Below are 24246 nucleotides of genomic sequence, written 5' to 3'. Positions count from 1 at the left end.
TTGATCTATTCTAGATGTCTTAGAGCGCATCTTTAAATGAATTTTTAAATTTGAGACAATTAGGGATTCACAGGAAGTTACAGTTATAGTACAGAGAGGCTGCATAGACACTCTCCCCAGCTTCCCCAATGGTAACATTATACATAATTATAGTACAGTATACAAACTAGAAAATTCACATTGGTACAATCTATAGACCTCTATTAGAGGGAGCTCTTTTTGAATCCTTTTGTAAATCATACTATACTTCTATAATGTAATAATTTCTAAATTATTTTTCCAGTGGTAAGAGATTTTTACTTAGCTTTATTTAACTTAAGGTGACTAATCAAGGCAGTCATGAACAGAGAGACTATCAGGTCCTAGCTGAGGAGAGTTCCAGGTTGTTCAAATGTGGAAGTAGTTTTTTTTTTTAATTGAAATATATTTGACACACAACATGATGTAGATGTAGGGCATACAATACGTCAGTTTGATGTATTTATATATTGTGATATGATTACCCTTGTAGCAATAGTTAGCACTCTATCACATCACATAATTATTATTTTTTTCATAAGATCTCATCTCTTAGCAAGTTTTATGATACAATATTTTTGTTTATACTCACTGTGTTGTACATTAGATCTCTAGGACTTATTTACTACTAGTTGCAAGTTTGTGTCCTTAAACAGCATCTTTCCTATTCCCCTTCTCCATCCCCTGGTAACCATCATTTTACTCCCTGCTTTCATGAGTTTGGGCCTTTCAGATTCCACATATAAGTGAGATCGTACAGTATTTGTCTTTCTTGGCTTCATTTATATCACTTAACACAGTGTCCTCAAGTCCATTCCTGTTGTCACAAATGGCAGGATTTCTTTTTTTCTCATGGCTGAATAATATTCCATTGTACCCACATACCACATCTTTATCCAGTCATCCACCGACGAGCATTTAGGTTGTTTTCATATCTTGGCTATTGTGAATAATGCTGCAATAAACATGGGAGTGCATGTATCTCTATGATACCCTATTTTTATTTCCATGGCTGTATACCCAGTAATGGAATTTTCAGAACATATGGTAGATCAATTTTTAATTTCTTGAGGAGCATCTGTATTTTTACGTAGTGGATAAACCACCTTCTCAACTTACATTAGAAAATAATTTATTGGTTTAAGAAATTTAGTTTTTGTTTCCCAAGATTCTATTCATTTATTTGAGAGAGAGAGAGAGAGAGAGTGCACACAGGGCAGAGGGAGAAGCAGACCCCCTGCTGAGCTGGGAGCCTGATGTGGGACTCTATCCCAGGACCCTGAGATCATGACCTGAGCCGAAGGCAGACGCCCAACCGACTGAGCCACCAAGATGCCCCGAAATTTAGGGTTCTAAATAGGAGAGGTAGGGTATTTTAACTATATCCTATGCCAATTATCAATGTATTGCCTCTTGGTTCCAAATCTACCTTTTTTTAATGTTAGTGGAGCTTTCTGTAGTTCTTTTTTGCAGCAAGCACAATATTAAATTGAGCCAGTAGAGGGTGCTAGAGAGACACTGCAGGAGGAAGGGTCTCTAGTCTGGTGTGCTGCTGTTGTTTCTTGCTCTTGCTGTGAGACGCTGGGACATCCAGTGGTAGGCTCCAGCTGTGCAGCCAGTGCACGCACTCCCTCCTCGAACTCAGAATCCTGGTCCTGGCTCAGCAAGATCTTCCTGTGGACCTGCAGACATAGTCACTGTGGGCCTCAGGCCTCACACCGTTCTTCCAGTGAGCTGACACCAGGAGCTCTGATTTCCTTTGTTGACGTGCCTGCCAGACTTGGCTGCCTGCACCTAAGTGGATTGTTTCCTGCTTGCTTGTGGTCCAGCTTTGCCTAGGCAGTCCAGCAAACTCTGCCATCCACTGTACTGCAATCATACTTTCTCTAGTAAGGTTAGAATACCAGCTTTAGGGAGAGGATCCTCGTTCTAGGTGTGCTCTTTCTGGGTGTATTCTCCTTCAGCCTTGGGGTAGTCTTTAGAATTCTCTTTATCGTTACTCTCCTATTATAGTTAGGAGAGTAATAACTCTATAATAAACTTACCCTGTTCAAATTACTGTGTTTTCTCTCCTAATTGGACCTCGAATGACTAATTGAATGAATACCTGATAAAATCAACCAGCCCCATAGATGAAGTTTCACATACATTTTCTGGGCCCGGGGGGGGGGGGGGGGCTGGGAAGAAAATGGTTATTTTAGATAGTTTTTTTTTTTTTTCTTTAAAGCAGGTGGAGGAGCAGAGAGAGAGAATCTCAAGCTGGCTTTACACTCAGTGTGGAGCCCCATGCAGGGCTCAACCTCACGACTCTGAGATCATGACCTGAAATCAAGAATCAGACACTTAACTGACTGAGCCACCTAGGTGCCCCTGGTTATTTTAGATAGTTTTTTGTTTTTGTGGGTTTTTTTTGTTTGTTTTGTTTTTTTAAGCTGTTGGGATAGTGTTAATGGCAAGGATAAGAACCATTTAATGATTTTTGCCATATGTCCATTTCCATCTTGAATGTTTAATGCACAATTTTTTTTCATACTAAAGAAGTCCTGTAGTGTAAATTATCTTTTTAGTTAAATTTTTTGGTGATGGTGTCAGGAAGGAAGCTAAAGCATGTTATTTTACCTTGCTAAGAAATATAACTAATTAAGAGACAACATGAAGATTTGAATCAGGGTGTCCTGCTATTCCTAAAGGCTTTTTCATTTGACTCTTTTGTATGACTTATTTTGGTGGCAAGGTACAAAGAGGTATTAAGTATCTATAGATATAATTATTTTATGTCACTAGTAAGCATTGCTTAAATACTAATGTTTTATCCATTTTTATAGTGGAAGTTTTTTTTTTTTTAAAGATCTTTGGTTCACTTGAAGAGAAGAGGGAGGAAAAACTACATAAAATGTTATTTTTATTTAGTAGGACATTCGGCCGTTAACAAAAGTTAAATAAGTTATATGTGAAATTTTGTATTTGTGCTTTAAATATTAATTTGATTTTTTTCTATTTTAACTGCGTTTTAATAAGTTTACTTATTCTCATGATTTTTCTTTTTTGTTTTTTTTCTTAAAGAGGGAGAGAGTGAGAGGGAAGGGGAGGGGTGGAGGGAAAGAGAGAGAGAATCTTAAGCAGGCTCCATGTCCAGTGCAGAGCAGGGCATGGGTCTCGATCTCACAACCCTGAGATCATGACCTGAGCTGAAATTGAGAGTCAGATGCTTAACTGACTGAACCACCCAGATGCCCCTCTCATGTGATTTTTCTAATTGATATTCACATGTTTTCTTTAAGGTTCATATATTTTGGTGAGTTACTTCATTATTCCACTGTACTATAGAAGGTTATGCTTTTGATAACTGATCAAAGCTTTATATAACTTGATGTAAGTCTTTTAAATGGAATCGAGCTCCTAAGGAATCTATATTATTTTACACACAGATGGCATTGTTTTATATTAAAGTTCTCTTTACTTAGAATGTAAATATCAAGCTAAGTCTCTGCAGAAGAGAGTTAACAGAGTAGAGCTGAAACTGCTATTCCTTAAAGGTCTACTTGTAGGTTTGGTTCTTGAATGGCATCTGAAAACTTGGATTTCAGGAAGGTTCCCACCATTCCCAGAACTGATGAATGACTCACTGTGCCTAAACTGTTTGTAGAAACAGCATGATTTATGCTGAACACTTGCTTTTCTTCTGGAATCTGGAATTTTGTTATGTCCTAGGCAAAGGATGCCTGTGTGACCAGCTCCCAGTAAACCTTGGACATTGAGTCTCTGACTTTCCCTGGTAAACAACTTTTCACACATGTCACAACTCATTGCTGGAGAAATTAAATGTGTCCTCAGTGACTCCACAGGGAGGAAGACACTGGACTTCACCTTGTGCACCTTTTCTTTTGCTGATTTTGCTTTGTATCTGTTCATTCTAATAAATCATAGCCGTGAATACAACTATATACTGAGTCCTGTGAGTCCTCCTAGCAAATCTTTGAACCTGGCTGGTCTTGGGGACTCCAATCTAAGAGCATTTTGTTGTAACTAGTTTTTCATGCAGGAATCACATTTAAAATTACTTTTTTCTTCCTTGGGGGTGTATGTAAATGTAGCTTTTATTGATTGTAGAAAATGAACATTTGCCTAATTGAAGGTCTCTTTATGTGGATATAGGACAGCTATTTTGGACCTTGTCTTTTTTTTTTTTTTTTAAGATTTTATTTATTTGACAGAGAGAGAGAGAGTGAGAGCGGGAGCACAAGCAGGGGGAGCTGCAGAGGGAGAGGGAGAAGCAGGCTTCCTGCCAAACAGGGAGCCCCATGCGGAACTCGATCCCAGCACCCTGGGATCATGACCTGAGCCGAAGGCAGACGCTTAACCGACTGAGCCACCCAGGCGTCCTGGACTTTGTCTTTTAGGGAGCAGTAGCATTGTGAGATGAGGTTATGAGCTAATGCATAGTTGATATATTTTTGGGTTTACAGTTCTGCAAACTCATTAATTCCCAGGGTCTTTGGATATCCAGAAGTAGTTATCTTTCCTTGATGCACTTCAAGTAAAAACTCCTCCACACTCATATATCTTGTTCCCATTCCTACTCCCCCGCCCCCCCGCCCCCATCAGTAAAAGGAAAAGGATGCCCATATTTCTCTGGTACTACTGCCTCTTCCTTGACTGGTGTACCTTGGTTGTCCCAAACTGGAGTAAAACAGGGTATTCCAGAGCTCTGCATGCTCTTGCTAAGATCCTTCTTCTTCCCACCCTCAATCTTCAGCCTCACCGAAATCTATTTGTTTTGTCTATTTCTTTCAGGCCTTGTAAGAAGTCCAAGACTCCTGGGTTTCCCATCAATACTCAAATCCTGATCCCCTGGATATCCTGTCTTCTGACTCTCATCTTCCACCTTTACCCAGCTACTGGAACATTCCATTCTACACTCTGGAACTCATAATGCATCACAGCACAGTTCCTTTCATCCTCAACCTGATTTCTGAATGTTACCTTCACTTTACACAAACTAGGTTTTCACCTGAGTCTCCTGTTTCCTTTACAGTCTTTCCAAGTGATGGCTGTTTTCTCTCCTCCCACCCCTTGTATCTTTGGCCTGGAGAAGTAGGAGTATCCTTCTTGCTTGTCCTTGTTCCTTCCAGACTGCTTTCCTCTTCCCTCTTTGAAAACTCACGGCTTCGAAGTTGATGCTTTCAGACTTTCCCATCTGCCATCCTCTCTTGTTGCAGTAACCTACACATCCTTGGGATTCCCATCATTCTTTGAAGATTTTAGCTCCTGGCTCACTGTCATTCTCTAATTATTAGGCTTATCCTAATTTATGGCAGTTTCAATATCTATGTAGATGATTTTTCTGATAACCTAGCTTCTTAGTTTCTTGACCTCTTCTTATCTACAGATAAGATCTTTTCTCCCTCCCTCAACCACCTACTTCCACTGTAATACTCTGGAATTTGTCATTACCATTGATTGCACTGCCTTAATAATCTCAGTATCAGGTATCCCACTGTCTGATCACTACCTTTTATCTCTCTAATTCATTCTCATTTTCTCAATTCCATTAATTCTTTGATCTCACTGAGACTAATAGTCTATAGTCCCATCATGATTTATTGTCCCTCACTCACTTCATGTTTTTGCTTTTTTACTTATCTCTGTTCCAATTTAGATTCCATTATCTATCTTTATAAATTATACTCCCACAACTCCCTTATTCTCTTTTCCATTTTTCCACTCGCCTGGAATATTCTCAGCTCTAGTTAATTCCAGCTTTCTGCTCCTTTGCACCAATATCTATTATAACTGAATGCAGCTGGGTAAATAACAGACATACAGCCATGCTGATTGGCTTCCCTTGAGGTTCATGACCATAACCTCAGGTGTACCTTTGTGTTGCTAGCATCCCTATTTCATTTTGCTAGACAAGTTATTTCATCCCTTTCCTAGGCTGTTTCACACCTTCTCTTTAAATGTCCACCATGTCTTCTACCACGTTTACTCTCAATGAATAATCTCTTATTTAAGATAATAGAAACAATTTTAGATATTACCATGACCTTGTCTACCAATTTATCTCATCTGTACCACATATTTTGCCTTTTCTCTTATTACTCTGGAGGAAATGTCCATGCTCTTGGCCAACTTTCTACTTATATAGTAGATTTTATTAGGTTTTTCCTTCTTGATGATATTAGTTTAGCAGTCTTTCCTCTGCCATACTCACCCCTTAGTTACCTCATCCAGTCGTTTTAGATATAGGACTTTAAATATATCTATAGATGAATGACTTCCAAATTTTTAATCTCAAACCTGAGGTCTCTTCTGAATTCCAAATTTTTACATATATATCCACAACTTCAGATCTTCATTTGGCATTTGTTTGCTTGTTTGTTTGTTTATAGAAGCTTTATTCATAATTGCCCCAAGTTGGAAGCAGCCAAGATGATTTTTAATATGTAAATGACTAAACAAACTAAGGTACATGCAGGGAATGGAATAATCACTAAAAAGAAGTGGGCTATCAAGCCATGGAAAGGAGGAACCTTAAATGCATGCTGTTATGAAAGAAGTCAATCTGAAAAGGCTACTCTGATTCCAGATGTATGACATTCTAGAAGAGGCAAAGCTTTGGAGACTGTAAAAAGATAAGTGGTCAGGGGTTGGAGGAAAGAGAGTGTTGAATAGATGGAACATGAAAATTTTAGCATAGAGAAGCTGTTTTGATGACACTGTAATGGTGCATGTAGGTGGTCATTATGTACTTGTCAAAACCCATATACTGCACAACTCGAAAAGTGAACGCTGTTGTCTAGTGTGGGCTTTGGGTGATAATGATAAGTCAGTGTAGGTTCAACAAGTGTATCACTGTGGTGCAGGATGTTGATAGTAGAGGAAGGGGTTGGGGCAGTATTTCAGAACCCTATACTTTGTGCTCAGTTTTTCTGAAAGCCTAAAACTACTTTAAAAAAAATCTATTAATTAAAACAAAACTATATACTGTATAAGTATTTAAAGGCAGCAGTAGCAGTCACTTCATGGCAAACCCAAGTTCATAATCCAGACATTCACATCTGTACTCAAGGCATCAGGCACCACTGAGGATGGATAGGACAGAGCACAGCAGTCACTGGGATGCAAATCAGTGTAGCTGTGGGCTCGCCACCATTTATTCTTTATTGAGATACGGCCCATCAAAAGGGAATGATGTTGGTGTGTTCAGATCAGGTCACTTCTCCATCCCCATTGCAATTAATCTCCTCATCATCTTCTTATTTCTCTTAGCACGTTCAGAGCATAACATAGTATCTTCTAGGCCTGGGGATGGGAAAGTGCAGGTGGGTAACAGGAAGAGAGAGATCATCCTTTCGGGAGGGTTGGGCACCCAGGCCTGAATTGCATGGAACTGTAGGTGAACCCAACCTTTTGTGTCTGCCAAGAGAGGTCTGTCATGGACCACACACCACCTGACACCAGAAGCTTGCAGCAGAAAGATCTCAACAGAAGCAGGAATGGAACATGAACTCACAGACTTGGATTGACTGGCTCTTGCAGCAATTCTTTTAATGATTTTGATGCATATATCTGGTATATGCAAAAGCCCAAATAATGTATCATTATCTAAATTTCCTGTATTATTCCTCTTGTTCCTGTTGAATAGTAAAGCAAAATAACTGATTTACTAAATGTTTTTAGCAGTAATTAAGCCAAGTGTTAGATTTTGAAGTTTATTAGTTTGATTGTTCTAATCATTTTTAATATTCTATTTTTATCTAAGTTCTCCTTTTGTATTTGAAAAGATTTAGTGAAAGTATTCATATTTGAATATGGTTCTGCACTTCAAATTTTGATCCATTATAATGTGGGAGTTAATGGGAACATCATTGCCCCAGGATGGTATGCTTGGAGGTTGTTGTATGTTCTTGAAGTTTATTGGTTGATAATTAAAAAAAAAAAAAAAAAAGACCTAAAAATATCACCTCTTCTTTTATAACCTCTTTGTAGATTAAATTCTCTGCACTGGTAGCAAATATAAAACAGTCCTAAGCATCTATTTTAAATATATAAAAAAATAATTTATTTGAGAGTGAGAAAGAGTGTGCGTGTGAGAGTGTGAGCAGGGGGAGGGGCAAAGGGAGACGGAGAGAGAGAATCTCAAGCAGACTCTGTGCTGAGCCCATGGTGAAGGGCTTAATCCCATAACCCTGAGATCATGACCTAAGCTGAAATCAAGAGTCAGATGCTTAACTGATGAAGCCACCCAGGCGCCCCCATTTTATTTTTTTTCCCCTAGTAATCAGTCCTAGTATTCCAGGTAATCTTAGGGGGAAAAAAAATTTCCCACCTGAAGAATGGAAAGAAAAGAACAACTAGTTTTTTAAACCTCTTTTGCTGATAAGTATAAGACCTAATGGAGAGACTTCTTCCTGTGATTGATGGCACTGAAGCTAGTAAAGTTTTTAAGATCACCAACTATGGAGGGAGGAGTAAGAGATGGTGGAAGAGTAGGAGACCTAAATTTTGTCTGGTCCCAGGAATTCAGCTAGATAGGGATCAAACCATTCTGAACACCTACGAACTCAACAGGAGAGTGAAGAAAAGAATAGCAGCAACTCTCTGAACAGAAAAGCGACCACTTTCTGGAAGGTAGGATGTGCGGAGAAGTGAATCCAAGGCAATATTCGGGAAGATGGACGGCGGTGGGGGAGGGAGCCTCTGTCAGCCACTACTGGCAAGTGATAGAGCAGCAGAGCACAAAATTGGAACTTTCAGAAGTCAGCTCCGCTGAGGGACATCGCTCCAGTGGCTAAGCGGGGGGTGGAATGCTCGGTGGGACAGTGTGGTCTCAGGACCCTTGGGGTGACAGAAAGACTGGGGGTGCCTCAGTGCAGCAGAGCTCCCAGGTATTGGAGCAGGGAAGCCAGCTGCAAAGACGAAGCTGAGGAGTGGGCTCTCAGCTTGAGGTTACCATAAACCGTGATCCGCGGCACAGTCGGGCCACTGCTCTTCCAGCAAGGACCCAACAAGTGGCAGATCTGGGGAGACTCCCCTTCTTCCCCCAGGAGGAGCGGCATGGGGGTGCACCGCAGGGATATGCTGGGTTTGGAGACTCCAAATGGTGTCATGTGCCAGAGATAGAAATGCTCAGTCACAGGCCGGGTGAGCATGGAGTGTGGCTGGAGATGGGGTTGACAGGAGTGATTGACTGCTTTCCTCTGGGGACGCGCTGAAGGGTGGGACCCCGAGTTCTCAGCTCCTCCAGGGCGGAGATTGGGAGGCCGCCATTTTCACTCTCCTCCTCCAAAACTGTATGGAAAGCTTGCAGGGAAAAAAAGCTCCTGAGAGCAAACATGAGCAGATTACTTAGCCCGACCCCGGGCAAGGGCAGGGCAATTCCGCCTCTGGCAAAGACAATTTGAGAACCACGGCAACAGGCCCCTCCCCCAGAAGATCAGCAAGAACAGCCAGGCAAGACCAAGTTTACCGATCAATGAGAACGGCAGAATGCCAGTCCTAGGGGAATACAGCACATAGAATTCATGGCTTTTTCCCCTGTGATTCTTTAGTCTTTCAAAGTTAATTTTAATTTTCTTTTTTTCCTTTTTTTTAATCTTTCTTTTTCCCTTTTTCAACCAACATCTCATCAATCCCTTTTTAAAAAAGTATTTTTCATTTTTTAGAGTCATAGTCTATCCCTTCATAGGAGTTAACCTTATTTTTGGTGTATATTTTTATATATGTATATATAAGTTGTTCTCTCTTCAAAATTTTGGGATACGGTTTCTTCTAACAGACCAAAATATACCCTAAATCTCTAGTGTATGGCTTTGTTCTAGTCTCCTGCCTGATCACATTCTGTCCCCCCCCTTTTTTTTAAACTTCTCTTCTTTCTTTATTCAACCAATTTCTTACCAATTCCTTTTATAAAATCTTTTATAATTTTCATCTTTACAGTCATATTCCATCCCTTCGTCGTATTTACCCTTATTTTTGTACATATATAAGCTTTTATTTCTTTAATATTTGGGAAGGCAGTTTCTTCTAACAGACCAAAATACGCCACAAATCTACTGTGTGGCACTGATCTATTCACCAGCCTGATCATATTTGATCATATTCTTTTTTTTTCTTTAATTTTTTTCTTTGTTTCCCTTTCTTTTCCCCTGATTTCAAGTCTCTTCTGATTTGTTTAGTGTATATTTTTCGGGGGTAGTTGTTACCATGTTAGCATTTTGTTCTCTCATTCATCTATTCTCCTCTGAACAAAATGACAAGATGGAAAAAATCACCTCAAAAAAAGAACAAGAAAAAAAACAAGAGGCAGTATCGACTGCCAGGGACCTAATCAATACAGACATTAGTAAGATGTTGGAACTAGAGTTCAGAATGACAATTATAAAAATACTAGCTAGGCTTGAAAAAAGCGTGGAAGATATTAGAGAAATCCTTTCTGGGGAAATAAAAGAATTAAAATCTATCCAAGTCAAAATCAAAAAGGCTATTAATGAGGTGCAATCAGAAGTGGAGGCTCTAACTGCTAGGATAAACGGGGCAGAAGAGAGAATTAGTGATATAGAAGACCAAATGATGAAAATAAAGAAGGTGAGAAAAAGAGAGATAAACAACTACTAGATCACGAGGGCAGAATTCGAGAGATAAGTGATACCATAAGACAAAACAATATTAGAATAATTGGGATCCCAGAAGAAGAAGAAAGAGAAGGGCAGAAGGTATATTGGAGCAAATTAGAGCAGAGAAGTTCCCTAATTTGGGGAAGGAAAGAGGCATCAAAATCCAGGAGGCACAGAGAACCCCTCTCAAAATCAATAAAAATAGGTCAACACCCCAACATCTGATAGTAAAACTTACAAGTCTCAGAGACAAAGAGAAAATCCTGAAAGCAGCTCAGGACAAGAGATCTGTAACCTACACTGGTAGAAACATTAGATTGGCAACAGACCTATCCACAGAGACCTGGCAGGCCAGAAAGGACTGGCATGATATATACAGAGCACTAAATGAGAAAAATATGCAACCAAGAATACTATATCCAGCTAGGCTGTCACTGAAAATAGAAGGAGAGGTAAAAATCTTCCAGGACAAACAAAAACTAAAGGAATTTGCAAACATGAAACCAGCCCTCCAAGAACTATTGAAAGGGGTCCTCTAAGCAAAGAGAGAGCCTAAAAGTAACATAGACCAGAAAGGAACACAGACAATATACAGTAACAGTCACCTTACAGGCAATACAATGGCACTAAATTCATATCTTTCAATAGTTACCGTGAATGTAAATGGGCTAAATGCCCCAATCAAAAGACACAGGCTGTCAGATTGGATTAAAAAACAAGACCTATTGATACGCTGTCTGCAAGAGACTCATTTTAGACCCAAAGACACCCCCAGGTTGAAAGTGAGGGGTGGAAAACCATTTACCATGCTAATGGACACCAAAAGAAAGCTGGGGTGGCAATCCTTAGATCAGATAAATTAGATTTTAAACCAAAGACTATAATAAGAGATGAGGAAGGACACTATATCCTACTTAAAGGGTCTTTCCAACCAGAAGACCTAACAATTGTAAATATCTATGCCCCTAACATGGGAGCAGCCAATTATATAAGGCAATTAATAACAAAAGCAAAGAAACACATTGACAACAATACAATAATAGTGGGGGACTTTAACACCCCCCTGACTGAAATGGACAGATCATCTAAGCAGAAGATAACAAGGAAATAAAGACTTTAAATGACACACTGGACCAAATGGACTTCATAGATATATTCAGAACAATCCATCCCAAAGCAACAGAATACACATTCTTCTCTAGTGCCCATGGAACATTCTCCAGGATACATCACATCCTAGGTCACAAATCAGGTCTCCACCGGTACCAAAAGATGGGGATCATTCCCTGTGTATTTTTGGACCATAATGCTTTGAAACTAGAACCCAATCACAAGAGGAAATTCGGAAAGAACTCAAATACATGGAGGCTCAAGAGCATCCTACTAAAGAATGAATGGGTCAACCAGGAAATTAAAGAAGAATTAAAAAAAGTCATGGAAACCAATGAAAATGAAAACACAACTGTGCAAAATCTATGCAGCAAAGTCAGTCCTAAGAGGAAAGTATATAGCAATACAAGCCTTTTTCAAGAAACAAGAAAGGTCTCAAATACACAACCTAACCCTACACCTGAAGGAGCTGGAGAAAGAACAGCAAATAAAGCCTAAACCCAGCAGGAGAAGGGAAATAATAAAGATCAGAGCAGATCAATGAAACAGAAACCAAAAGAACAGTAGAACAGATCAACGAAAGTGGGAACTGTTTCTTTGAAAGAATTAATAAGATTGGTAAAGCCCTGGCCAGACTTATCAAAAAGAAAAGAGACAGGACTCAAATAAATAAAATCATGAATGAAAGAGGAGAGATCACAGCCAACATAACGAAATACAAACAATTATAAGAACATATTATGAGCAACTATATGGCAGCAAATTAGACAATCTGGAAGAAATGGATACATTCCTAGAGATGTATCAACTACCAAAACTGAACCAGGAAGAAATAGAAAACCTGAACAGATCTATAACCACTAAGGAAATTGAAGCAGTCATCAAATATCTCCCAACAAACGAGAGCCCAGGGCCAGATGGCTTCCCAGGGGAATTTTACCAAACATTTAAAGGAGAATTAATACCTATTCTTCTGAAACTGTTCCAAAAAAATAGAATGGAAGGAAAACTTCCAAACTCCTTTTATGAGGCGGCCATGTCCTTGATCCCAAAACCAGACAAAGACCCCATCCAGAAGGAGAATTACAGACCAATATCCCTGATGAACATGGATGCAAAAATTCTCACCAAAATACTAGCCAATAGGATCCAGCAGTACATTAAGAGGGTTATTCACCACCACCAAGTGAGATTTATCCCTGGGCTGCAAGGTTGGTTCAACATCTGCAAATCAATCAACGTGATACAATACATTAACAAAAGAAAGAACAAGAATCATATGATCCTCTCAATAGATGCAGAAAAAGCATTTGACAAAGTACAGCATCCTTTCTTGATTAAAACTCTTCACAGTGTATGGATAGAGGGTACATACCTCAATATCATAAAAGCCATCTATGAAAAACCCACAGCAAATATCATTCTCAGTGGGGAAAAACTGAGAGCTTTCCCCCTAAGGTCAGGAACACAGCAGGGATGTCCATTATCACCACTGCTATTCAACATAGTATTAGAAGTCCTAGCCACAGCAATCAGACAACAAAAAGAAATAAAAGGCATCCAGGTTGGCAAAGAAGAAGTCAAACTCTCACTCTTTGCAGATGACATGATACTTTATGTGGAAAACCCAAAAGAGTCCACCCCAAAACTGCTAGAACTCATACAGGAATTCAGTAAAGTGCAGGATATAAAATCAATGCACAGAAATCAGTGGCATTCCTATACACAAACAACAAGACAGAAGAGAGAGAAATTAGGGAGTCACTCCCATTTACAATTGCACCCAAAACCACAAGATACCTAGGAATAAATCTAACCAAAGAGGCAAAGAATCTGTACTCAGAAAAGTATAAAATACTCATGAAAGAAATTAGGGAAGACACAAAGAAATGAAAAATCGTTCCATGCTCATGGATTGGAAGAACAAACATTGTGAAGATGTCAGTGCTACCTAGAGCAGTCTACACATTAATGCAATCCCTATCAAAATACCATCCACTTTTTTCAAAGAAATGGAACAAATAATTCTAAAATTTGTATGGAGCCAGAAAAGACCCTGAATAGCCAGAGGAATGTTGAAAAAGAAAAGCAAAGCTGGCGGCATCACAATTCCGGACTTCCAGCTCTATTACAAAGCTGTCATCATTAAGACAGTACGGTACTGGCACAAAAACAGACACATAGATCAGTGGAACAGAATAGAGCCCAGAAATGGACCCTCAACTCTATGGTCAACTAATCCTCGACAAAGCAGGAAAGAATGTCCAGTGGAAAAAAGACAGTCCCTTCAACAAATGGTGTTGGGAAAATTGGACAGCCCCATGCAGAAGAATGAAACTGGACCATTTCCTTACACCACACACAAAAATGGACTCTAAGTGGTTGAAAGACCTAAATGTGAGACAGGAGTCCATCAAAATCCTAAAGGAGAACACAGGCAGCAACCTCTTCGACCTCAGCCGCAGCAACTTCTTCCTAGAAACATCGCCAAAGGCAAGGAAAGCAAGGGCAAAAATGAACTATTGGGACTTCATCAAGCTAAAAAGCTTTTGCACAGCAAAAGAAACAGTCCACAAAACCAAAACACAACTGACAGAATGGGAGAAGATATTTGCAAATGACATATCAGATAAAAGGCTAGTATCCAAAATCTATAGAGAACTTATGAAATTCAACACCCAAAGAACAAATGATCCTATCACGAAATGGGCAGAAGACACGAACAGACATTTTTCCAAAGAAGACGTCCAAATGTGATAGACATTGGGGAGGGTATGTGCTATGGTGAGTGCTGTTAATTGTGCAAGACTGTTGAATCACAGATCTGTACCTCTGAAACAAATAATGCAATTATATGTTAAGAAAGAAAAAAAGAAGAAGATAGCAGGAGGGGAAGAATGAAGGGGGGGAAATCGGAGGGGGAGACGAACCATGAGAGACGATGGACTCTGAAAAACAAACTGAGGGTTCTAGAAGGGAGGGGTGTGGGGGGATGGGTTAGCCTGGTGATGGGTATTAAAGAGGGCATGTTCTGCTTGGAGCACTGGGTGTTATGCCCAAACAATGAATCATGGGACACTACATCTGAAACTAATGATGTAATTTATGGTGATTAACATAACAATAAAAAATAAAAAAAAAAAGACATCCAAATGGCCAACAGACACATGAAAATGTGTTCAACGTCACTCGGCATCAGGGAAATCCAAGTCAAAACCTCAGTGAGATACCACCTCACACCAGTCAGAATGGCTAAAATTAACAAGTCAGGTAATGACAGATGTTGGTGTGGATGGGGAGAAAGGGGAACCCTCCAGCACTGTTGGTGGGAATGCAAGCTGGTGCAGCCACTCTGGAAAACAGTATGGAAGTTCCTCAAAAAGTTGAAAATAGAGCTACCATTCGACCCAGCAATTGCGCTACTGGGTATTTACCCCAAAGATACAAATGTAGTGATCTGACGGGGTATGTTCACCCCGATGTTTATAGCAGCAGTGTTCACAATGTCCAAACTATGGAAAGAGCCCAGATGTTCATTGACAGATGAATGGATAAAGAAGAGGTGGTATATATATACAATGGAATATTATGCAGCCATCAAAAGGAATGAAATCTTGCCATTTGCAATGACGTGGATGGCACTGGAGGGTATTAATGCTGAGCGAAATAAGTCAATCAGAGAAAGACATGTATTATATGATCTCACTGATGTGAGGAATTCTTAATCTCAGGAAACACTGAGGGTTGCTGGAGTGGTAGGGGGTAGGAGGGATGGGGTGGCTGGGTAATAGACATTGGGGAGGGTATGTGCTAAGGTGAGTGCTATGAATTGTATAAGACTGTTGAATCACAGACCTGTACCTCTAAAACAAATAATACATTATATGTTAAAAAAAAGGTAATAGGAAGGGTAAAAGGAAGGGGGAGAAATTTGGGGTGGGGGTGAACCATGAGAGACTGGACTCTGAGAAACAAACAGGGTTCTGGAGGGGAGGGTGGTGGGGGGATGGGTTAGCCTGGTGATGGATATTAAAGAGGGCACGTATTGAATGGAGCACTGGATGTTATACGCAAACAGTGAATCATGGAACACTACATCAAAAACTAATGATGTGATGTATGGTGATTAACATAACAAAATTAAAAAAAAAAAGATCACTAACTATGGAGTCCTTCATTGGGTTTCAATCCTGGCTCTACAATGACCTTGGCCAAGTTATTTAACTTCTCTGTGCTTTAGTTTCTAATTTGTAGATTGTAAATAATATCTCTTAAGAATTTTAGGAGGAGGGGTACCTGGATGGCTCAATCGGTTAAGCGGCTGCCTTCAGCTCGGGTCATGATCCCAGGGTCCTGGGATTGAGCCCCCACAGTCAGGCTCCATTCTCAGTGGGAAGCCTGCTTCTTCCTCTCCCACTCCCCCTACTTGTGTTACCTCTCTTGCTGTCTCTCTGTCAGATAAATAACATCTTAAAAAAAAAAAAAAGAATTTTTGGAGGAAAAAATTAGTTAACACCTGTAAAGTATTTGGAATAGTCCGTGACTCAGAATAAATGCTTGCTGTTATTACTATTGGTGGTATTATCACTAGTACCAAAATCATGATTTTTACTGAGACTATTTTGAGTGATAAGTGGAAATCAGAATCGGAGTAGACTGCCACCATGAGAAGGCAAAACCTTGGCTAGATTTTTAGCACTTTTATGTATATAGAAGCAGTCTTTTTTTTTTTTTTTTAAAGATTTTATTTATTTATTTGACAGAGACACAGTGAGAGAGGGAACACAAGCGGGGGGGGGGTAGTGGGAGAGGGAGAAGCAGGCCTCTCGCCGAGCAGGGAGCCTGATGCGGGGCTTGATCCCAGGACTCCGGGATCATGACCTGAACCGAAGGCAGATGCTTAATGACTGAACCACCCAGGCGCCCCTGTACAAGCAGTCTTTGCTTTGCAGTTATGATAATGCACAAATTTATGTTACTTTGGTTTAGTTAAATAACAGCAGTTCTGCAGCCACGTGGTTCAAATTTTTGTTATCATGATATATTAATTTTGAGTAATTGCAGAAAGTAAAAACTTCACTGTTAACTCTTCAGTTCATTCGCCACATAAATATAAGATCAGCGACTGGTCACATCACTTCTTTGAAATTCTGTTGAAAATGTTAACAGTGCATCTGTTGCTTAGTTCACTCCCAGACAGCAAAGTGTGTTGTTGTGTTGCCTCCTTATCTCTCAGTGATAAACCTATGTTACATTTTATAAAAATGGATAAATTGAAAGAGTTGGCTAACAAAGATAAAAGTGCAGCAAAGAAATGGAAAGTGATAATGCTGAAAGTGAAATTGCATATGATATTAGAAGATTTAGAAATGATGACAGCAGAATGAAGATAGGAAAAGATCTAAGCCCTGCATGAAGCTATGGTGTCAACCATTCTGAAAAAGTCTGGTGAATATAAAGAGCACAGTAAAGTCACTCTATCATCTTTAAATCTCAGTAGGAATAGAAAGCTGCTTAGGGTTGAAATGGAACATTTACTTCTGCTTTGGATTAAAGACTGCAATAAAAAAGAAAATTCTAGTTAGTTTTGCTAGCATTCAAGCCAAAATTTTGAAGTTAGTTGCCTATTGAAAGGGAGTGATAATTACAAGACTGGGGATCATGCAGTTTCTTTAGCTGAGTTTTGGAAGAAATGTTGTAAATAATCATGCAGGGAGCCTGGGTGGCTCGGTTGGTTGAGCATCCAACTCTTTATTTCAGCTCAGGTCATGATCTCAGGGTCCTGGGATCGAGCCTGTCATGGGGCTCCATGCTCAGTGGGGAGTCTGCTTGAGGATTCTCTCCCTCTTCCTCTGCCCCCCCACTTTCTCTCTCTGTCTCTCTCTTCTCTCTCTCTGTCTCTCTCTCTCTTACACACACACGTGAGCTCTCTCTCACTCAAATAATCTTAAAAAAAATTCATGCATCATGACAGGAAGCAACAATGAATAGTATGCATGTGGCATGGCAGAACTTTTATTGCACTGTACAAATAACTTTGCAGGATTTGAATAGGACATAAATGGAACTATAAAGAAATAAGACCTTGGGAATGTTGACATTGCCGCTGTTCAGTGGAATCTACTACATAGGCAGCCAGAGGAACATAGTGAGTATTAATTTAGCAGCATAAGTAAGGAAAGGATGAATGTCCCAGAGGAAATGCCAGCAAAAACTTCATATTAAAGGAACCCTCAGAAATTTCATAACATTGAAAGTGCAAAGGATAAAATATTGGAAGCTGACTCAAAGTTAGAAAGGAATGTGAGTATTTACCAGGGCATAGAAAAAAATGCTTACTCTGTATTCTAAATTATATGAGAAGAAAGCAAGCTCTGTTCAAACTCATCTTAATAATTGTTTCCGAAGAAATAAAACGCTTTGTCAATGTTTCTAAGTACTTTAAATTACAAAGTACTAAGTAAATAATAGTTTTACTTTTTTTCTCCATTGTATACTTATAACTGACATCAAAGAGTTTTTTAAAGTTTTGACAAAAGTAAAGGTTGCAGAGCAATCATAATTTTCCCCACTGATCATAACATCGTTTTGCCCAGTTTCAGCTTGTGTGGTTATTGTAATGGTTCCCCATACGGCGCATAGTGAGGAATGCCTGTGTATCTATCTCCGCTTGATCCTGTTAGTGAGGGAAAAACAGTCCCAGCATTTCTCACGTGGGAGGCTTTTTCAACTGTCTTTTGCTTTAACTTCTTTAGTGTGTGACTGACTGGGATTCTGATTTTTACAAAATTTAGCTTTTCGTGTTCTTGGATATTCTGAAAAAATATGATTGCCTTACAGCTTTTCTTTCTATTTCTGTTTAGCTCCTTCTGACATACTGTCACTTTTTCATTTTTAACAACAAAAGTTCAGTTAAGAGACAGTGTTCCTTAACTGACATTGGTAGATGCTTGCCTCCTTTCCTTTTCTTTTCTTCCCTTCTTCATTTTTATCCATAGTCTTCATGGAGGTAGATAGAATCCTAATCATTTGATGGACTGAAAGCAGAAGTAAAACAATTTAGTTTCCTGTTACAGAACATTAACATATCATCTTTGGTTTTTGTCACTTTTTTCTATCACTTAAGTCTAAAGCAGTGCTAGATATGCTGAATTTTGGTGTTTGTATGGATGCTAACTTGGTATTAAACACTGTTTAAAACTCTGAGTAAAAACTCAGGTATTATGGAAGGTTAAACTTTCTTTCCTTAATAATAGTGGCAATTGTAGGGGCGCCTGGGTGGCTCAGTTGGTTAAGTGTCTGCCTTTGGCTTAGGTCATGATCTCAGGGTCTTGTGATCCAGTCGTCTGTCACCACCAACCCCCCCCCCCCCCCCGCTGTTGGTGGTGTCCAGCTCTCTACTCAGCAGGGAGTCCGTGCACTGTCTGTCTCACTCTCTCTCAAATAAATAGAATCTTTAAAAAATAATAGTGGCAATTGTAATAATAATTTATAATTGGGCACTGCTTTATAGTTCACAGCGTACTTTTACCCTCAGGGGGTTCATTTCACCTTTACATTGAACATAGTGAACTTGTGAGCAGATAACACTTGTATTTCAGAAATGTCGAAAGTGAGATGTTGCAGTGTGTAACTTGCCCTGGGTCCCACGTGGAGTTTATAATCTTCCTGATAGGCTAGGGAGGTGATAGAGTATAATGTATAAAAGATCTGCAGTTTTGGATCAGGAACATGGGCTCGAATCCCAGTCCTTTAACTTAATACCTGAGTTGTTCAGACAAATCACTTCTACCTTCATGAAAATTAGTTTGTCATTTCTCATATGAGGTTGTTTTGAAATGTAAATGCAGCCCTATGGTAATGTCTGACTTAAGGCATTAAACAGTATATGCTATAATTAATGTAATAATATTAATATACTATCATTATCTCATTCTCAGGAGGTTTGATTCCAGATTTTGGTCAGATCAGCTATATACTATATTACAAATAGTGTTGGGTATGTCTCTTTTCTGCTTTCTTAACATTCTGTACTTATAGCTGTCCTAGAACTTAACCATATCAGGTTGTAGTTGCCTGTTTACTTGTATTTTCCTCCTCTAATAGACTGTGAGCTGCTTGAGAAAATGGGTGTGATGGCAGTTTTCTATGTTATTTATAGAGTTAACAAGAAAAGGTTGAATGCTTTGACCTCCCCAATGAAATACTTAATATTTGCATTAGGTGTTTGTGGTACTAATAATATCTATCTAATTACTGACACATTATTCCTAATAGACCTTGCTTGTCTGCATAGGAAACCTGATGTGCTTTAATGAAATATAAATTTGGAAATGACTAATACAGCTTGATAGAGAAAAATTGTGCAATTTTCTTGTTGGAAGAACTCCTTAGAGTTTATGTATTATACTTCTTCCATTTTGTAGAAGAGGAAGCTGAGGCTCGAGAGGGTTAGGTGCTGGGGCACCTTGGTGGCTTGGTCAATTAAGTGTCTGCCGTTGGCTCGCTCAGGTGATGATCCCAGGGTCCTGGAATCAACCCCGAGCCCCGTGTCAGGGGGGAGCCTGCTTGTGCCTCTCCCTCTGCACCCCACTCATGCTCTCTCTCTCAAATAAATAAATAATTTTTTTTTTTTTAAAGAGGAGGGGTCACACTACTGGTTGGTGGCAGGATTTTTTTTTCTTTTAAAGAGTTTATTTTTATTTGAGAGAGAGAGAGCTAGAGAGCCTGGGGGGGTGGGGTAAGGAAGAGAGGGGAAGGGAGAAGGACAAGCGGACTCTGTGCTGAATGTGGAGCCCAACTCTGGGCTTGATCTCACGACCCTGAGATCATAACCTGAGCCAAAATCAAGAGTCAGACACTTAACTGACTGAGCCACCCAGGTGCCTCTGGAGGCAGGATTTTTTATTTATAACCCAGGAAAAGAGCAGCACATCAAAGATCATCAAAATAAAGTGATAGCTGTTGCCATTTAAGGAAAACCTAAAACTCCAAGGCTTTTTTTGCAGTAGAGTTTAACATGGGAATATTAAAAAAAACATAAAATTGCACCAATTTCATCAGTCGCCTGCAAGTGCTTGGCAAACAAAATGATTAAAAAACTAAGTTTTCAGAAAGAGCAAAAAGAAATGTAGGGAGGATGCATACTAAATTGTTAACATTGGTTCTTAAGGGGGCTGATATTAGAAAAAGGATAAATTATGTTTTCTTTTTACATTTTGGTATCCATTAACTTTTTACAATGAGTACATAATAGTTCTGTAACTTAAAAATTCTATAATATAGAAAATTGTTCTTAAAAAAACCATGAGAGATACAAGCCAAAGCAAAGCAGGTAGGGAATGTGAGAGAAGTCGTCTGTCCTCATTGACCTGACTTTTTAGTTGGGGGGACCAAATTTCATATCTGAAAAAAGAATTCACTTTCTTATTCTTGCTTAGCAAGTATTTAAGGCAATGGTAGAAGAAATAGTACAATGAATTGCATAATTAACATTTAATTTGTAGTGTTTATTATAGGAGTTCATAGGGAGATTATAGCAGTGTATAGTAATTGTATTAAAATTATGGATATAGGGTATTATTTCTTTAGTAGATTACATTTTGTTCAGTGGTACAGTAATATGTTTGGAAAGTTATCTTCAGAGCTCAGTGACTTTATCTTTGTCATGTACTTGATTGTTTTTGGATGCCAAAAGAGAGCCTTGAGCAAGGTATCCTCAAGTACTAACAGGAAATATATATTGTTTTACCACTTACTAGACTCATATTGGGATAGCACTTATCTTGTTCATGGAAGAAGAAGATGTGCTACTAGAAAAGTAAACTTTTGGAAAATAACAAGGATCAGATTATGTAGTGATATGTGAGTTGTCAGTACTTTGAAATTTAAAAAATCTTAACATATTTAATTTATTTACATTCTCTACTCCTGTGTGAAATGTTCCATAGCATATTTTTAAATGTTGGAAAACTACAATAAAAACATTCTAGTAAGTGTGGATATGCGTTCTTGGCAGAGGGCTACTGAAGACAGATCACGTTGCCTCTAGATTTATAAGATCTATTTAAGAGGCAAAAATTTGAGTAAATTGTTGGGGATTTCTCTGGACTCTACTTTTCTTACTAAAAAGCAGAATTAATAATAACCTAACAAATATAAAAATGTTGGATTTAGCTGAATTTTAGAGCTGATGAAAATCCTTCACAAATAAAGTACTAGGGGATATAATAGATGGGATTCCTAAAGCTTCTCTAGCATCAGGAAGCACAGAACAAAGTAAATAGTTAATTGTACATGTAGTATGTTGGATAATATCTTCACTAATATAATGGTACATTTAGTAATGAGTTTCATATAACTTTTTCTCAAACTTAGGGTATAATAAATATTAACAGGCTACTTAGTGAAAATGACTGTTGAAGTCCAGGGTAATTGTGTTAATCTGGCTCGATACAAAGAGTGAGCACAGTCTTATTTTTTTTTTTAATCTTTTTTATTTAATTGGGGTAGTTGATTTTGACTTACATGTTTGAAATAACTCCAAGGCAAATGAAGTCTCATTTCTACCTAGAAACCAATTCATATCTCACTACTGTATTTTGTTTCAGTTAATAATTTGTGGCCATTTTTATCACAGTTTCTGATCATTGGTAATCTTTTACATGCAGAAATAAAGATCTGGGAATTTAGATGATTTATTTCTATGCAATTTTATTATGTGTCTTAATGAATTCTTTTTTATGGTGTTTCTTTTAAAAAACTAAAGCTATTTATAAGTATAGAGCTCAGATTGTGTAGTTATTATAAAAAGACTTTTTGCTCACTGGGCTTCTATTATATTCTTGATACCTTATTTGTCCTTTTTTTTCCCCCAATATTTTCAGATGTTTTGGAATGTTATTAAGCCCAGGTCGAAACGTGAAGAACAGTGACATGCATTTACTGGATATGGTAATGATAATCTTAAGCACATTAACCAAGTATAGATGATAGTTAACTTATATTTTAGGATTATTTTCTATTTTAAAATTTTGTCATATTGTCAAAATTGTTTCTAACTTTTATCTGTATGGTAGTAATAATTTTGGAAACCCAAACTTAAAATTACTTATGAGGGAGAGATTTAGAAAAATTTCCACCAAAAAGTCACATGCAAATTGAAAACAAATAAAAGGATAGTATTATGACAACGTCCATTTATTCATGTTTGGTTCTTAGAAAGATATCGTTTTTTGAGCCAAAAATAACAACTACATGATTATAACAGGCATATCCAGAATGAATATGGTGCCTTTCATTTATTTTAATGCACTGTTATTAATTTGAGTACTATGATGAATGCTTTTGTTTTCTTTAAAGCATTTATTTCCCTTTCTGAATTTATCCTCCTTTATTACCTGTCCTTAGCAAAGTATATTTACTGTAGGAGTGGTATTTATTTAAGGAATTTTCTTGAAGGTTAATATATATTTGAGAGTTGGTATTTGATATAAAAATAGCAAACTATCTTAACTTTTAAACAGAAATACCTTCTATATTGCACTTAATGAATATATTTATTTTGTGATTTAGAAATGTTGTAGGAAAGTCATCTTAGAGTATCAAGTAAGTATAAAATAGTAAAATATAAAGTGAGTTAACTGGGATTTTTATACTTAGTGATCACAAGTGCTACATGTTTTAATCTTTTCAGCTGAGTTCTGAAAATGTCAATTAAATATCACCAATTATATCATATTTTTCTTTGAGTTATTTCATGATATTGTCACACTGATTTTCTAGTGGTCCTACTGGAAATGGTTTGTTCAGCCTTTTTGAGCACATAATTGTGTGCCAAGCATTGTGTGGAGTGCTGGGGTTATAGATACGGTAAAACGTAGCCCTTAGCATCTGTGGGTTTATAGATTTGTGATGAAAACAGATCTCTTAAGTATGTAACTATGGCAGTGGGTTAAGTGCTCTCCTAGAGTTGATACAATGAGCCACAGAGGTATAGAGGAAGCATTTCATGTAAAGGTAAGGTTAAGACAACCAGTTGCATTGAATGTGAAAACAAATTAGCTGTTGATCCACCTTTCTTCCATCCCTCTTTAAAACATATCAGTAATACAAGTGGTTTTACCTAAGGCAAGCCATAGCTTTTTAGAGTCCTGAAAATACCATGAAGAGGTAGTTCAGGGACATTTAACACTTAGAAGTTCCTAGGTCTTAGTCATGGTCTTTTGGAGTTTAAAAGATTAAGGTGAATCAGTGGCAGAGATTTTTTTTTTTATAAAACCTAAATGCAGATTATAGAATTACAGATTGGCATGAACTTCTGAGGTCCCCTGGTCTTGACTGTCTTAACTTGAAGAGCAGTCCTCCACTTTGAAGAGTCCATATTGAAATCAAAGTGCTCGTCAACATTGAAGCTTCTGTTCAACAAATAGTTGGTAAAAGTGGGAGGGTTTGTATTTGCAATTATCAAGAGTTGTGATTTGTTACTGATCTTTGTGCT

At 38.3% G+C, this 24246-nt stretch overlaps 1 protein-coding gene across 3 annotated transcripts in view; it reads left to right on the top strand.

Annotated features, from left to right (window-relative positions):
- The window catches only part of RABGAP1L (RAB GTPase activating protein 1 like), a 754336-nt gene that overhangs the window by 101965 nt on the left and 628125 nt on the right, over positions 1 to 24246 (top strand). For all 3 annotated transcript variants that reach the window (XM_028122981.2, XM_028122980.2, XM_088017005.1), the window contains one exon: positions 22634 to 22700. In XM_028122981.2, coding sequence (XP_027978782.1) covers positions 22634 to 22700 — 67 coding nt within the window. The remainder of the gene's footprint in view (positions 1 to 22633; positions 22701 to 24246) is intronic.

This window comes from Eumetopias jubatus, unplaced genomic scaffold (assembly GCF_037043125.1).
Source record: "Eumetopias jubatus isolate StellerSeaLion01/CBP00866 unplaced genomic scaffold, mEumJub1_p1.0 scaffold_12, whole genome shotgun sequence".
NCBI lineage: Eukaryota > Metazoa > Chordata > Mammalia > Carnivora > Otariidae > Eumetopias > Eumetopias jubatus.
This window is presented reverse-complemented; position numbering and strand designations above follow the sequence as displayed.